The sequence below is a fragment of the Phyllostomus discolor genome, chromosome 14 (genome assembly GCF_004126475.2).
Source record: "Phyllostomus discolor isolate MPI-MPIP mPhyDis1 chromosome 14, mPhyDis1.pri.v3, whole genome shotgun sequence".
NCBI classification, from domain to species: Eukaryota; Metazoa; Chordata; class Mammalia; order Chiroptera; family Phyllostomidae; genus Phyllostomus; species Phyllostomus discolor.
Window position 1 is genome coordinate 5868372 of NC_040916.2, and position 12005 is coordinate 5880376.

Consider the following 12005-nt stretch of genomic DNA (forward strand, 5'->3'; position numbering starts at 1 on the left):
TCAGTGCTACTCCCCTCCGGCAAACAGGAGATGCCCTGTGGAGTGCTTCCCTTGGGTGGTCTCCCGTGGAATCAAGTTCCAGCTCCAGAGACCGGAGTGGCCACATAGGAAAAGGGTGGGCCCTCCACCCTGGCAGCTTCACCTCACCCCAGAGGTTAGAAGTTTCTCCTTGCCATCATCTCAGGAGACGTGGTGCTCTGGGGCCTGAGGCCTCTGGGCCGGACCCACTGGCCCAGTACACCTTGCATGAAGGTTTCACAGGGCAAGTTATGCACAGGCCTTGGTTTAGCAGCTGCTCGCCCCACCCTGTGGCATGGGACTCTGGTGATCAGAATGGTGGGCCAGCCCCTTCAGCAGAAGAGGCTGCCATCCTAGGGAGGCCACGTGGTGAAGTGAGAAGCACCTGGGCTCCAGACTTGGGTGGACTTGGTTCCAGGCCCTACTCAGCCACTTTCTAGCAGTAGAACCTGAGAGACTCAGGCATGTTTCTTAACCTCTCTGAGCCTCAGTTTGGTAGCCTGTAAAATAGGGAAAAAGTAAGTAGTATGGAAGACGAGGCATGTGAAAGCACATAGCACAGGGCTGCTATGGTCAGGACTCCTGAGGAAGAGCAATGAGGGAGGACAGGCCAAGGGACATCAGCTCCCCTCCACGCCGAGGGCTGGGGTGCCTCATCAGCACTCCTTGGCGGCCACAGAGCCTGACATTTTATCGGCACTGTGGGGCTGGAGAGTGAGAGGAGGAGGTGATGGCATGCTGCTGAGTGTGACGTGTCTCCCACGAGCCTGCTGGCTGGAGGGAGGGAGGCTGGGTCGGGCTCTGCTGTGGGCGTCATTGCGTTCAGCTGGGTGTTGATGTGATGGCAGGAGGCTGTGAATTCCCCAACCAGACCAGACACCAGCTGGGTGGTGTTGGATGGTGTTAGGCACGCAGCCCGGAGAACACAGTCGCCTGCTCCTCTTGGCCTCAGTTTCCCCTTGTACCAAATGAGAATCCTGTCCCTTTCTGAATCGCTTAGGTTTCTAAGATCAAATTCTGGGTGAGTTTTGACCAACCAACCTGTTTATTCATTTATTCCCCTGAACTGTGGCTCCTGTACTCCCAGCCACACTCAGACAACATGGAGAGGAAACTGGGAAGGTGGGTGACAGTGAACTTGAGAGAAACCCAGGGGATCGACTGAGGGACAGAGTGGCTTGGACCCCAGGATTCACCCCTGTCCCCTTCCACAGTGCGAAGAGCACTGACCTCCATCTCCTCAGCTCTGTTCTTCCTTTATTTTCCCCAGGGGGTGAGGGTAGGGAAGTGAGGAGAATAAATCGTAATGTCTTAGGAAGAACACCGCGGAGCAGAGCTGGAATTTTCCTTTGGTTCTGCACACGCTGACTGCGGGCTTTAGGCAAGTTACAAGGCTTGGAGTCTCAGCCGTCCACTGTCAAGCAGGACAGGCAGCTGACTAGCGGGGTTTGGGTCCATGGGGACTAAATGAGACACTGCGTGCCAAGTGCACGCACAGAGGCCGCTGAGTAGGTGCCGGTGCCCCTCTGCCCCAGTAGAGGTGGTTTGCCCCTCGGTTGCTGTAGCCCCCTGCCCCCACCACATCGCACATTCCCTTGACTGATACATTTACTTCTTACTATGATGTGGGGCCTGAACTGGTGGCCCCGTGCCCTTGGACCTCTGGGTCTCGGAGAGCTACTGCCCTTCACATGCCGGCTTTGCTCTGCCTCGCCGTCACCCACCTCTGTCCCCGAGGAGATGGGTCATGCCTTGCATTGCTCTGCATCTCCCGCAGCACCTGGAAACATCTCCGCAGCAACCTTTGGTCAGCAAATGCAGGTCTGCTGATCCGCCAGGTTCATTATCAGTGCCTGTGGCCCTGGCATCTTCACGCTGTTCTCACCACGAGCCTGAGGGGGCAGTGTTGCTCCCATTTCACAGATGAGCCGACAGTGGCCCAGCTGGGATTGGACCTTGTTCCCACCCTGAATTCATGCAGTACTTTTTTTTTTTAAGTCTCACTGGCTTGGCTTTAATTAGTTTTAACCCTTAAGTTTTTAAAAGTGGAACCAATCAGAGGGCAAGGGTGTAGGGGGTAATTTTTTCATCACTTCCCTTGTAAACTCATATTTAGATTCTTCTTTGGAGTAAAACGGGCTCTTCACTGCTTTCAAGGTTATTTCTGAGTTGCAGAAACTCCTTCCGTTGTTCTTCCTGTACTGCCCCACTCAGCCCTGGCTGCCACAGTCAGACACACGCAGGGCGAGGATGTTTTTCCTGCACCTGCAGTGGAAACCTCAGCAGCAGACAGTGACAGCTCCAGGTCTGGCAGATGGACGCCTCCTGAGAGTCACGGCCCCTGCGTGGGGCTGCCTCTCACTTCCAGGTCCGAGGCCTCTGGGAGGCCGCGGCCCTTCCCCTTGGAATCCTGAGAACCATTGTACACCCACCCTCACTTCTGTGCACCTCTGTATCTGTTCCAGAATGCCTGCAAACCTGCCGAGGAGCCTCAGAGCCCGCCCACACTGCAGGAGATCAAGCAGAAGATCGCCAGCTACAACAGCCTCGAGAAGAACTGCCTGGGCATGAAGCTGGTGAGTGGGCCTGCCCACCTGCGCCCCCTTCCTGCCTCCTCACACCCCGCCCGCTCCACGCCTCTTTCCCGTGGGGCTCCTCTGCAGTCCCCCTGGATGCTGGGGCTACCCACCTGGGCGGCCCCTCTCTTCTGGACTCTGGGGGCCTTGGAGGGTGTGGAGGGCCGGTAGCCTGGCTGTCAGGACCCCGACTTTAGAGAAATAAAATGGTCTTTAGAGTAAGATGCAGGTCCAGCCTCTGGCTCTTCCACTTTCCCACTTGTACTTTGGGGGACTTTCTTAACTTCTCTGGGTTTCACAGTTAAAATGGAGATGTTAGTGTCCTCTGGGGAATCAAATACTCTACCATGACCAAGGGCCCGGCACCGCTTGACCCCAGGAAGCCCTGGACAAGGGGCATTCACAGGTCCTCTCAGTGGCTGCACAGGTACAGCCTGTGTCTGGGGAGCTTCTTCAGATTGTGCAGAGCTGGGGGCAGGGGAACAGGGCACCAGCTTTGTGCCAGGTTCAGAAAGGCCATCTTCAGTAAGCAGTGGAGGGGTGGAGAATGTGGGAGAGCCCTGCCCCCTGCTGGTGGGTGGCAGCAACTGGCCTTTTGGGGCTTTGGCTAGGTGTGGGCCTGGGAAATCCAGTCATGGATATGCCTGGTGTGAGTCTTGCAGGCTGTGGGGTTTTGGAAAAAGGCCACTCCAGAGCTTGCCCCTTAAAGTGAGGTCTCACCTAAGGCAATGAGCATCTGTCTGGTGGCAGATTTGGGGCAGGCAGCCGGAGTATTTTAGGAGGAAAGGCCATAGCAGACCCAAGTATCCTCTCTGATAGCCAGATGCTGTGGGCCTCCTCAGGGCCCACTGGGCACCCCTCTGTCAACGGAGGCAGGGAGGCAGTCAGGGATTCAGGTGGGGGGCTGCCCGGGGTGGCACGGTTACTAGGAAAGGCCTCTGCAGTCCGTGTGACCTGGCGCAGTTGCCCGAGTGGCGAGTGGGATTTGCGGGACAGACCCGCCCTGACCCGTGCGGCCCCCCTCCCCGCTGGCAGAGTGAAGACGGCACCTACACGGGCTTCATCAAAGTGCATTTGAAACTCCGGCGGCCGGTGACCGTGCCTGCCGGGATCCGGCCCCAGTCCATCTATGACGCCATCAAGGACGTGAACCTGGCAGCCACCACGGACAAGCGGACGTCCTTCTACCTGCCGCTCGATGCCATCAAGCAGCTACATATCAGCAGCACCACCACAGTCAGCGAGGTCATCCAGGGGCTGCTCAAGAAGTTCATGGTTGTGGACAATCCCCAGAAGTTTGCACTTTTCAAGCGGATACACAAGGATGGGCAAGGTACGAGAGTGTGAGCTCCCCCGGACACTGCCTTCCCACTCTGCCTCTGCCCCCACAACCCGCCCCGCTGGGGGGAGGGTGGCCCTCCCTGGGGACCGCAGTGAGGCCATCTACGTGTGTGGCATCTGGTCTGGGGAAGGCCACGCACGCACGCACGCACGCACACACGCACGCACACACACACGCATGCACGCACGCAGTACTGAGAGCCGGACAGGAGTTCGTGCTGCTCACTGTGCCCTCACTCCGGGTGTGACTCCAGGAAAACCACAGCCAGGGCTCCCACTTCCTAGCCTGTGGAGTGAGACACCCGCCCCACTGCTCCTAATCTTTGACGGGTGACGTGAATGGAAACATGTCAGCTCTGGGCAGGCACCAGAGATAAGGCAGATGCCCTATTTATTCTTGTTAGGTTCATCCCTTTGGGTTGGAAGGATGCCCCTGCCCAGTGCTATAGCCACCCCACCCCTGCCCAGGCTGCCCCACCCGTGCAGGGCGTGCCCGGCTCCCCAGGCGAGCTCCCAGCCCCCTCTCTCGGTTTGCAGTGCTTTTCCAGAAGCTCTCCATCACCGACTGCCCCCTGTACCTGCGCCTACTCGCTGGGCCCGACACGGACGTCCTCAGCTTTGTGTTGAAGGAGAACGAGACTGGAGAGGTGGAGGTAGGCCTGGGGTCCTGGGCTGCCACACCAACGCAGCCGTCAGGGCACAGCGGGGGGTGCAGGTGGGCAGTCTTCTCTGCCCGGCGCAAGTGCAGCAGCAGAATGACTTGTGGAGGTTGAGCGGGGCAAGTGCTGGCCCAGGTTCAGTGTGTCAGCCAGACTGCCGGCTCCCTGGGGTGGCAAGCTGGGGCCTGGCTCTGGCAAGGCCTGTGGAGAGACAGGGTTCCGTGTGCTTTACTTCTGGAAACCCAGGACGGAAGGGCAGTGGCACACACGCCTTGGGTCAGCCCAGGCTCTTTCGCTCCAGGGTGGCCTGAGGCCCCAGCCAGTGCCATTTCTGGGCTCTGCTGGGCATAGGTGGCTTTGAGCCTTTTGTCTCTCCCTGGTTCTTAAAACTTGACCACACGCCCCCATGGGGACCTGTCCAGTCTGGTGGTGTAACGTGAGCTGAAAGCAGACAAGCCCTCCCAGCAGCCTGGGATGCTTGGAAGGTGGACTCATGAGGCCGAGAGCAGGGAGTTCTCAGGGTGTTCGTCTACAGTGTTCAGTGGAGGCCTGGGGTTTGGGAGGGCGGTCTGGGAGGTCACTTGGGACACTTGAGGGGTCTAGGCAAGTGGGACCCTGTCCTTTCTCCTCACTTCAGCCAGGCAGCTGTGGTTGTTTGGAAAAGTTTTCTCCTAAAAATGTGTGGACCCTGCCAGCCCAGAGGAAAGCTTGTGGGCCTGGGAGTTTAGAGACCTGGGTCCTGACTCAAGCGCTGCTGCCACAGGCTTGGTGGCCATGGTTACACTGCCTTCCCTCTGTGGACGCTGGTTTTCTCATTTGTGCAGTGTGGGGAGGAAACCACGTAAACCTTACTGCTCCTCTGTGCTCAAAGAATTTAGGAGTCGAAACCCCTGGCCCCTAGAGGCCCAGCTCCTGGGTGGTCACCTGACAGGCCAGGTCCCGCCCGGGCAGGCCTGGGCCAGCGAGGCTCTGTAGAGCTCTGCAGGTTGCCTCATTATCTGCTCTGCTGGCCACAGTTGGTCCCTGCATTTCATGGCAGATGAGAAAACATGCCATGAAGGGTGGAGTGGTGAGCTCAAGGTCACAGGGTGCACTCAGGCTGAAACCCAGCCTCCCGAGTCTAAGCTGTCCTCCAAATCCTGCGAGTCTGCGCGTTGGGAGCCTCCCATCACCCAGGCAGACAGCTGGAGTGGGCCTGCCAGGGCCGTGGGCAGCCCCACCATCCCTCTTCAGATCTCAGCTGCTGCAGAGAGCACTTAAGATTATTGATTAACAATATGGACAGTTGGCTCGTGGACTAGTATCTCTTGGTCATAAGCTACCAGGCTTTGACAGTTGCCGCTGACGTGGCGCGGAAGACCCACGCTTCAGTCACTGCCCCTGCCCGTCCAGCGGCAGACCATGCCGTGTGCAGACCATGCTGGGCGGCTGGGGAGGCAGCAGGGCCCCTCGGGTCTGGCGACCTCTAACCCATCTCCTGTTCTGTTTCTCGCTGCATCTCCCCCTCGCTTCACAGTGGGATGCCTTCTCCATCCCCGAGCTCCAGAACTTCCTAACCATCCTGGAGAAAGAAGAGCAGGACAAGATCCAGCAAGTGCGGAAGAAGTACGACAAGTTCAGGCAGAAACTGGAGGAGGCCTTGAGAGAGTCCCAGGGCAAACCTGGCTAACCTGCTTCCTCTGCTTCCAATGCCCACGGATTTATTTTTTATTATTAATTATTATTTTGCAACAGACACTTTTTCTCAGGACACCCATGACGGATGCGCCTGTGCTCGCCCAGCAGGCCCAGACGCGGCACCGTCTCTGAGGGACACGCGTGTGCGCAGGGCTGGTCCTGCCCGCCTCCATGCACTGCCCGTCTGCAGCCTGCCAAGCAGCGCTCCTGTGAAGAACGACCTTGCTGTCTGCAAGCCTTTCACAAACCGAGAAGTTGCCTCTCTCGTCGCCAAATTGGAACATTCACACCAGCCGGCAAAGGAAAGGAAAAATGGATTGGAGACATATGTTCTTTCTCTGGCTTTTATTCTTCAATTTCTCCTTTAATTGGCACTTGCAACACCTTTATTTATGAGTCAAAAGTGGTAGCACATTCCTCTAGCCGGTCTGAGCTAAGCTGCTGAAAGCAGGGTACTGCTGTGAAAGGGCCGTGGCCCGCTCGCCCAGACGCTCGGGCTGGGAGCACCAGAGCTGGGCTCGGCTCAGAGGTTTCCAGAGCAGCTGCAGCCTGGGCCTGGCCCTCATCGCCCCGGTCCGTGCACACGTGAGCCCGGAGGCACGTGTGTGGTGCGTCGCCACATCTTTGTCAACAACTGTCTGTTCTTAGGTCACGGCTTTATTTAATGCTGCCATTATCCTCACGTTTCCACCAAAAGGGAACCAGCTACTTACCATTTTCAAAGTCTCCTGCTGAGTACAGAAATCAGGCAGTCAGCGAGAACCAAACAGCTTTGCGGAGAAATGTGTCCAAGCCAGAGATCAGGGGAGGGCCCGGCTGCCTCGGTTTCTCGGTCTCCCGCCCTGTCTCCCTCCTCCGGCAGACTGTAGAACCTCCAGGTGCTGCCAGAGCAGCTGCCTTGACTGCAGAGGGGGACCCTCCAACTCAGCCAACTTGGAGTCCTTTGTGTTTTGAAGTGTGGGCCAGCCCGGGGCACTGTGCTCAGTGAGCTGTGGGGCTGGCCTTTCCGCTGACCTCCCCGCTGACCTCAGTGCCTTTTCGTTTCCAGAGAGACAGAGTGGGGCAAATTTGCTTGAAGCTTTGCTTCTGGCGTGTTCCTGCCAGGCAGTGGGCTGCGGTGGTGCGGGAGCGAAGGCTGGGCGAGCCCTCCCTCCAAGTGTGGGGCCAGGGTCAAACCTTCCTCCCACCAATGGGCCTGGGCTTTGATTCCCATACTCAGTGTCAAACCACATTAACAGGATGAATCAGATTCCTGACCCTCCGTTTGTCCTGGCTGTTTGTTCTAGTCCAAACTTAAAAGTAAACTAGCCAGGTAGCCAGGACTGCAAAGACACTCCAGTGCCCAGGGAGAAAGACTTTTAACTTCTAAAGCAGGGCAGATTTTTCAATCCAGCCCCCGAGAGACCATTTCTTCTACGTCCTCTGCCTTCCCAAGTTCCTCCTGGGTTGGTTCAAGCCTAAGTATTTTCGTGTAGCTTCAGAAGTCCCCTCCCGGATGCTGGCAGAGCCTGCGCTGCCCCACCCGAGAAGGAACGCTGGCCTTCTCCATGCAAACTGTGCACGTCTTCAGAGCGGCAAAGGCAAGGCAGGCTTGCAGCCTGGAAACCCCGCCGTCTCAGGCTCAGCCTTATCACTTCCCTCCCCCGGACTCTCCCCCGCTGGCGTGTGCTGAAGGGAGCGGTGGGCAGAGTCCTCTCCTCGTGCTGCATGTCTTCCCGGCGACAGAAGGCACGGCTCCTGCCGCCACTGCTGTGAATGCTGCTGAGAACCGCCTTCTGACGGGGGTGGCTATTTTATTTTTGAGAAGGAAAGAAGTCATGTACATACGTATTCCATAAAGGTGTATAGCTATATATAAAAGAAACAGAGGTGTTTATGAAATAAGAAAACTACGGGAAAATGCAGACTTTATGCAAAGCACAGTTAGACCCAGGACCGGCCTGAGGTCGGAGCCTCCGGAACCAGTGTGGGTCCAGGACCCCTGCCTTCCCAGAGGTGGGTGTGGCTGTCGGCAGTGCCTTCTGTCGTCCCGTTGTCCTGTGTGTTTGTGTTGAGGGTATTTCCTCTTTCAACGTCTTTCTTATGTGGGTTTTAAAAAAAGTAATAAAAGCTTGTTGCAAAAATGACTCCGACTGGAGACCCCTTCTTTGACCTTTGCTCTCTTGTGGTCTCAGGAGCCGGGACAGAGGGCGGAAGCCCCTCGGCAGAGTCGGGTTTTCTTCGACCAGCGAACGGCGTGACGGCTGCCATCCAAACACGTGGGCTGGAGGGTGCCGCCTAGGTGGCCGGCTGGTCCGCATCCCCACAGGGCGGCCGAGGAAAGGGGGCTCACTGCAGAAGGACGCTGAGTCAGGAGAGAGGAGGGGCTTTCTGGGCCGAGGATGGTTAAACTCATGACAGGCTACTGAGGTGAGCAGTGGTGCTTCTGTTTCTTTCTTCTGCTTCCAGTTTGTTCTTTTTTTAAAATTCAAGTAGACACACAAAATACCAGCTTCAGACGTACAGCACAGTGATTTGACATTCATATGCTTTACAAAGCGATACAGTAAGTCTAGCAACGATGTGAAACTACCCCAAATTGTTACAACACTGTTTTCCGTAGCACCTGTGCCGTATGTTACATCCCCCTGAATTAGTTATAACAGGAAGTTTGTACGCCACGCCCCTTCGCCCTTTTCATCCATCCGCCGCCCCCTCCCCTCGGGTACCCATTAGTTTGCTCTCTGTGTCTATGAGTCTGTTTCTGTTTTGTTCATTCTGTCTTCCTTTGTTTTAGATTTCACATTTATGTAAAATCTACAGTATTTGTCTTTGACCGACTTCATTTAGTATGATACCCTCTAGGCCCATTCATGTTGTTATAAATGGCAGGAATTTGTTCTTTTTTGTGGCTACTATTTCATTATATCACATCCTTATCCACTTGTCTATCGACGGGCACCTAGGTGCTTCCACATCTTGGCTAGTGTAAATAACGCTGCAGCAAATGCAGGGGTGCGTATGTCTTTTCAAGCTAGTGTTTTTGTTTTCTTCAGCTAAATACCCAGAAGTGGGATGGCTGGGTCTTACGGTAGTCCTTTTCTTAGTTTTCTGAGAAAAATCCATACTGTTTGGGAGAACAGTATGGATTGGCTGCATCAGTCTACATTTCCACCAGCAATGCATGAGGGCTCCCTTTTCTCTACATCCTCACCAACACACGTAATTAGTTGAGATTTTTTTAAGACCTTATTTATTCTTAGAGAAAGGGGAGGGGAGGGAGAAAAAGGAGGGGAGGGAGAAAGAGGGAGAAAAACGGTTGGTTGGTTGGTTGGTTGGTTGCCTCTTGTGTGCTCCAAACAGCAGACCTGGCCTGCAACCCAGGCCTGTGCCCTGACCAGGAATCGAACTGGTGACCTCTAGGTTTGCAGCCCGGCCCATGGGGCCATACCAGCCAGGGCTGCAGACCTTTAGATAGAGCCATCCTGATGGGCGTGAGGTGCTGCTTCGCTGTGGTTTTGACTTGCATCTCTCTGCTGTTGAGCGTCTTTTCACATGTCTGTTGGCCAAGTGTGTGCCTTCTATTTCTTACCTAGATTTACTGTGCTTCACAGATGTTGTGTTTTTTTTCGAAATTAAAGGCAAAACCCTCTGCCAGCAAGATTACAATTCACTTGATTGCAATACTTGCTTCATTAGAGTGGTCTGGAACCAAACCTGCAATATCTCCAAGGCATGCCTATATTCAGAAATAAAATAGGAATATGGTTGAAAGTTTGAGATCGTATCACCTGGAGGAAGAGGGCGAGATGAGGTGACCAAGCACAGTCCCTTTCCCCCTTCGCTTTAGCGTTATCTAACTTCCGTGACAGGAACGCCTCAGTAACCACGGAATAGCCACATGAAAGTTACTCAGAAGTTCTCACCTGCCTCCAGGACTGACCACACACAGTGCAGTGACCGGGCCTCGGGCTGCAGGGGCTCTGGAGCCCGCTCAGCGCACTCCCCACCTCCCTGCAGGAGGGAAGGCCCAATACATGTTCTTAAAATTTTCCAGAATGGGGCACAGCTGTAACACCTGTTCACCTCCTAGGCTTCCAAGAAGCCTATCTTTGAATAAATGTGCCAAAACCTGGAAATGAACCAGTTTCTGCTTTTCACTGAAACTCATTGGGTTACAACATGGGATTGAGTTCAAAGTTCTAAGTCTGGCTTTGACAGAGATTATTGGGTTTAGCACATAGAAAAAAGAGTGCATCACACAGCCTAACTCTCCCCTGCCTCCTCACCTGTGCCTCTGTGGTCACAAGGAGGAGAGGGAGGACAGCCCGACGCAGAGGTGCACGCATCACTGGGGGAACCACGCGAAGCACAGGCCTTGAGAGCACTGTGTCACAGCAGAGTCCGAGTTGAGCTGCAGCTGAGTGGACGTTCATGTGACACTCAGCCCACCGTTGACTGGCTGTGTGACGTCAGCAGGGGTTAACAAGGCAACACACAGCTTCTCTGTGCCTCCAACCCCTCCAAGAGTGTGCGAAACAAACCGTGTCTGTGAGACCTTCATAAAGCAGTGCGTGTTCCTCGTCATCACGTAAGAACCGCATGTCAGCACTGCTGTACATGCCATGCGCCCTCAGACCAAGCCGCCCAAAGGTTCTGCTGTAATGTGGTCTTGTTTGGGGTCAACTTCCAGAAGTCGCTCTCTCAGTTCCACGTGCGCAGGCCGGCAGAGGCAGGACCAGCAGGATGAAGCCTGCTGATGGTCGCAGCAGAGGGGCCTGTTGTCCTGGGCCTGACAGCAAAAGGGAGGAGGCATCGCACGGTTTCATGCCCACCCCTTTCTTTTCACGCCCAGGTGGATAATGTGTGAGTACACTGTGAGTGTTTCCAAGTCTTTCTTATCTCAGTTCCTTTTAAAAAGTGAGATGAGAAAGAAAAAATAAGTAAATGGAAGTGTAATTGTTTTGTGACGGTAAAACTGAGAACTCAAAGGCGACCGGCTCAGCCCTCGCTCCTTCCCGCTGCACAGGGAGAGCTCTGGTCCCAGAAGTGATTTCCGGGGCCTGACCAGGGCCCCGGGCACCAACTCTGAACCTTCTGGGCAGCAAGTGACCCGCTGGGAATTGGATGGAAGCCTGGTAACCTCTGTTGGGAAAATGATCACACATCTTGCACACCACGCTAGGGAGTTCATGGGCCCTCTGAAAACCCAACAAAGACCCCTTCCACGAGCCCCATTACGAAGGTCGGGAAGTCTAGGGCTAAAGAACGCGTCTGTGGATAGGTCGTCACTGTGAGGAAGCCGTCATCTTGAAGGCACGTCACAGCGTGCCACCGCCGGTGGCAGCATGCTGTCGCTGAGGAAGGGTCACTGTGCAGAAACCCACATCCTCATGTTCTGTTTTTCTCTGAAACATCTGTCTAGGTTGTGCTGCTGCAGTTCAGGGTCAATCCTTGCAGCTTCTGCCTTGACGGACGACAGCAGCTGGGTTCTGCTCTCTGTTTGAATAACCCTTTAGAGAGGGGAAGGATCTATTTGGGGGCTAGAAGGATGACCAGGTAGTAGGAATGGATGAGCAAGAGGCTGGGGACTGCTGGCAGAGGGACTTCGAAATCACAGGCAGCCCCGCTGCCTGAGCACTGGATGGGCTGTCGGGCCCTGAAGGCCGGGGAGGAACTAAAACCGCTGACGCACGGGAATGAGGGAGGCGTGCGGCAACAGCCTCTTCCGTCCATTTAAAGTGGCTTCTGACTC

The 12005-nt window shown here is 55.3% G+C and overlaps 1 protein-coding gene across 2 annotated transcripts in view; it reads left to right on the top strand.

The window, feature by feature from the left end:
• RASSF5 (Ras association domain family member 5) overlaps window positions 1–8397 on the top strand; it is a 44185-nt gene extending 35788 nt beyond the window's left edge. For both annotated transcript variants that reach the window (XM_028530723.2, XM_036015813.1), the window contains exons 2-5: window positions 2484–2594; window positions 3630–3927; window positions 4473–4588; window positions 6111–8397. In XM_028530723.2, the coding sequence (XP_028386524.2) occupies window positions 2484–2594; window positions 3630–3927; window positions 4473–4588; window positions 6111–6263 (678 nt within the window). In that variant the 3' untranslated portion in view covers window positions 6264–8397. The remainder of the gene's footprint in view (window positions 1–2483; window positions 2595–3629; window positions 3928–4472; window positions 4589–6110) is intronic.
• The last annotated feature ends 3608 nt before the right edge of the window (window positions 8398–12005 follow it).